The 2,695-nt window shown below is 58.6% G+C and overlaps 1 protein-coding gene across 1 annotated transcript in view; it reads left to right on the top strand.

Moving 5' to 3' along the window:
- The window catches only part of LMAN2 (lectin, mannose-binding 2), a 3,625-nt gene extending 1,248 nt beyond the window's left edge, over positions 1 to 2,377 (top strand). Inside the window, exons 3-8 of the mRNA XM_010002086.1 lie at positions 112 to 229; positions 530 to 609; positions 879 to 1,040; positions 1,184 to 1,298; positions 1,599 to 1,718; positions 1,864 to 2,377. Of these exons, the coding sequence (XP_010000388.1) occupies positions 112 to 229; positions 530 to 609; positions 879 to 1,040; positions 1,184 to 1,298; positions 1,599 to 1,718; positions 1,864 to 2,024 (756 nt within the window). The 3' untranslated portion in view covers positions 2,025 to 2,377. The remainder of the gene's footprint in view (positions 1 to 111; positions 230 to 529; positions 610 to 878; positions 1,041 to 1,183; positions 1,299 to 1,598; positions 1,719 to 1,863) is intronic.
- The last annotated feature ends 318 nt before the right edge of the window (positions 2,378 to 2,695 follow it).

Below are 2,695 nucleotides of genomic sequence, written 5' to 3'. Positions count from 1 at the left end.
GGGCCGGCGGGGGGGCTCCGGGGGGACAGAGGGGAGGCCGGCGTGGGTCAGGAACGGCCCCGGCGCCTCCTCGCTCTTACCCTGAGGCCACTGGGCCGTTTCTCCACGCAGCCCTGCTTCCTGAAGGACTGGGAGCTTCATGTCCACTTCAGGATCCACGGAGCCGGCAAGAAGAACCTGCACGGGGACGGCCTGGCCCTTTGGTACACGCAGGAGCGCCTGGTGCCAGGTACAGGCTGCAGCTGGGGGCTGTCTGGCCAAGCTGAGGCCTTCTCAGCTCTTGCATGTGTCCCGGGGCCACCTGGGGAGCTGTCCCTGGCCTGGAGAGTTTCTGGCCAGGGAGAGTGAGCTTCTCTCTGCCTGGTTTCACTGGATGGGGATGGCACATCCTGCACCTTCTGCTCTGGGAACAGATGCCCTCAGTCATGTCCCTGGCAATAAACAGTTCTCACAGCATCTTTCACTAGAAGTCTGTGAGCACAAATTCCATCCAACAGCCTTCAATACCCTGTGTTTTGCCCTGTTTCAGGTCCTGTCTTTGGCAGCAAGGACAACTTTCATGGGCTGGCCATTTTCCTAGATACATATCCCAATGATGAAGCAACAGAGGTAGGTGTTTTGGGGTGGGCTCATTGCCCCGACCACACGGTACAGGGGGGGCTCAGGGGGGTCTCTGCACAGAAGGTCAGAAACAGCCACTCTGCTTTAGCCAGAACAAGCTCTCCTTCAGTTCAGAAGCAGTTTCCCAATGAAAAGCAGCCTTGACTTTGTCATCGTGCCCGGCTGTGCCTGCCCAAGCTCCTGCTCCCGTTGGGGTTCTGGACAGGCAGGGGAGGGAAGGTGGCTGTGGGTCTGCAGCTGCTGCTCTGCCCCTGCAGCGCGTGTTCCCCTACATCTCGGCCATGGTGAACAACGGTTCCCTGACATACGAGCACAGCAAGGACGGGCGCTGGACGGAGCTGGCGGGCTGCACCGCCGACCTGCGCAACCAGAACCACGACACCTTCCTGGCCATCCGGTACTCCCGCGGCCGCCTGACGGTGAGATGGGGCTGCCACCTTCTGCAGGGGGTGTTGCTGTGTCAGTAGGTGCCCTGGAGATGGTTTTCCTCCAGCTCCAAAAGAGCTGCAGGCGGGCAGGCTGGCGATGTGTGTTCTTGGTGTGACTCACCCTGGTCTTGCAGGTGATGACTGACGTGGAGGACAAGAATGAATGGAAGAACTGCATTGATATTGCAGGGGTGCAGCTGCCAACCGGCTACTTCTTTGGTGCTTCTGCTGGCACTGGAGATTTGTCTGGTAAGAGAGGGCTTTGCTTGCAGGAGCAGCTGCTGTTTGGATCCTGGGATGCAATGCTAGGGATGCATTGGATGACTTTTAGTGGTATCTTTTTTCCTGAATTGTTAAAATATTTTTGGGGAGGGACCCATGGCCTGAGAAAGGAGGCACCTGAGAGCTGAGGAACATCTCAAACTGCAGTTTGACACGTGGGTTGTGAGGATGGGGTTGAGAGGGAAGGAGAGCAGAGGATGGTCCTAGGGGTGCTCTGAGCACTTGGACATCTCGGAGCTTCTAACAGTGCTGATGGTTGTTTCCTAGACAATCACGACATTATCTCGATGAAGCTGTTCCAGCTCATGGTGGAGCACCCTCTAGAAGATGAGACCGTTGACTGGACCAAGATTGAGCCTAGCGTCAGCCTTCTTAAATCACCCAAAGGTGAGTCTCCACCTCCAGAGGAGGATTCGGATGCAGGGGCTGGACTCTCTAAGGCCACTTGATGGGCATCAGGGCTGCCCGGCCTTGTGGGATCCCGCGGGAGCCGGGGCTGGCTCGGTCCCTGGAGCTGTTCTTGTCCTTGCAGACAACGTGGATGACCCGACAGGGAATTTCCGCAGTGGGCCCCTGACGGGCTGGAAGGTGTTCCTGCTCCTGCTCTGCGCTCTGCTGGGCATCATCGTCTGTGCTGTGGTGGGAGCCGTGGTCTTCCAGAAACGCCAGGAGCGGAACAAGCGTTTCTACTAGTGAAGACCCTTACCCAAACCCATCTTTTCTATGGGGAGCTGTTAAAAACTGTGGTTTCTAAAAGCTGTTTCTGAGAAATATCAGAAGTATTTTCTTATCTGTCTGTTTGGCTGTAACCCCTGCCTGGCCCTTGGTGGGTTGGATGGAGGAGGGCAATGCCTGCTGGACCCCCTGGGCTGCGGTGGGGGAGCCTGAAGGTCGCTCACATTGTTTCTTCCAGTGTTTTCCCCCACCCGATGCGACCTGTGGCAGGGGGGGTGAGTGGGAGGGCAGCTGTGAATGTGAAGGGGGGGCTGTGGGGAGGGATCTGTGAAAGGGGTTTGTGAAAGGGGCATTAAAAGGACTGACACCACTTGTGGCTCTGCCTCTGTCTGGGATGGAACAAGGGGGGCTCTGTTTGGAGGGGGGACAGGGATGCTGAGAGGGGTGGCAGGTCCCAGGGTGTTCCCAGGGGCATAGAGGTTGGTCCTAGGGTGTTGAGTCTGTGCTTGGGGAGGGTGGTGTTGCCCCCGGGGAGGTCATAGCTTGCGGGAGAATTATCCGGGGCAGGGAGCAACGTTCCCGGGAGCCGTCCAGGCGGAGGGGATGTCGCGGATGTCGCGGAGGCTCCCGGCGCGGTGCTCGGAGGAGGGCAGGCCCCGTGGGCGGTGTGAGGGGGGTGTCCCCGCCCC

Source organism: Chaetura pelagica, unplaced genomic scaffold (assembly GCF_000747805.2).
Source record: "Chaetura pelagica isolate M959 unplaced genomic scaffold, ChaPel_1.0 scaffold356, whole genome shotgun sequence".
NCBI lineage: Eukaryota > Metazoa > Chordata > Aves > Apodiformes > Apodidae > Chaetura > Chaetura pelagica.
Note: the sequence above shows the minus strand (reverse complement) of the source record. Positions and strands in the feature narration are given on the sequence as shown.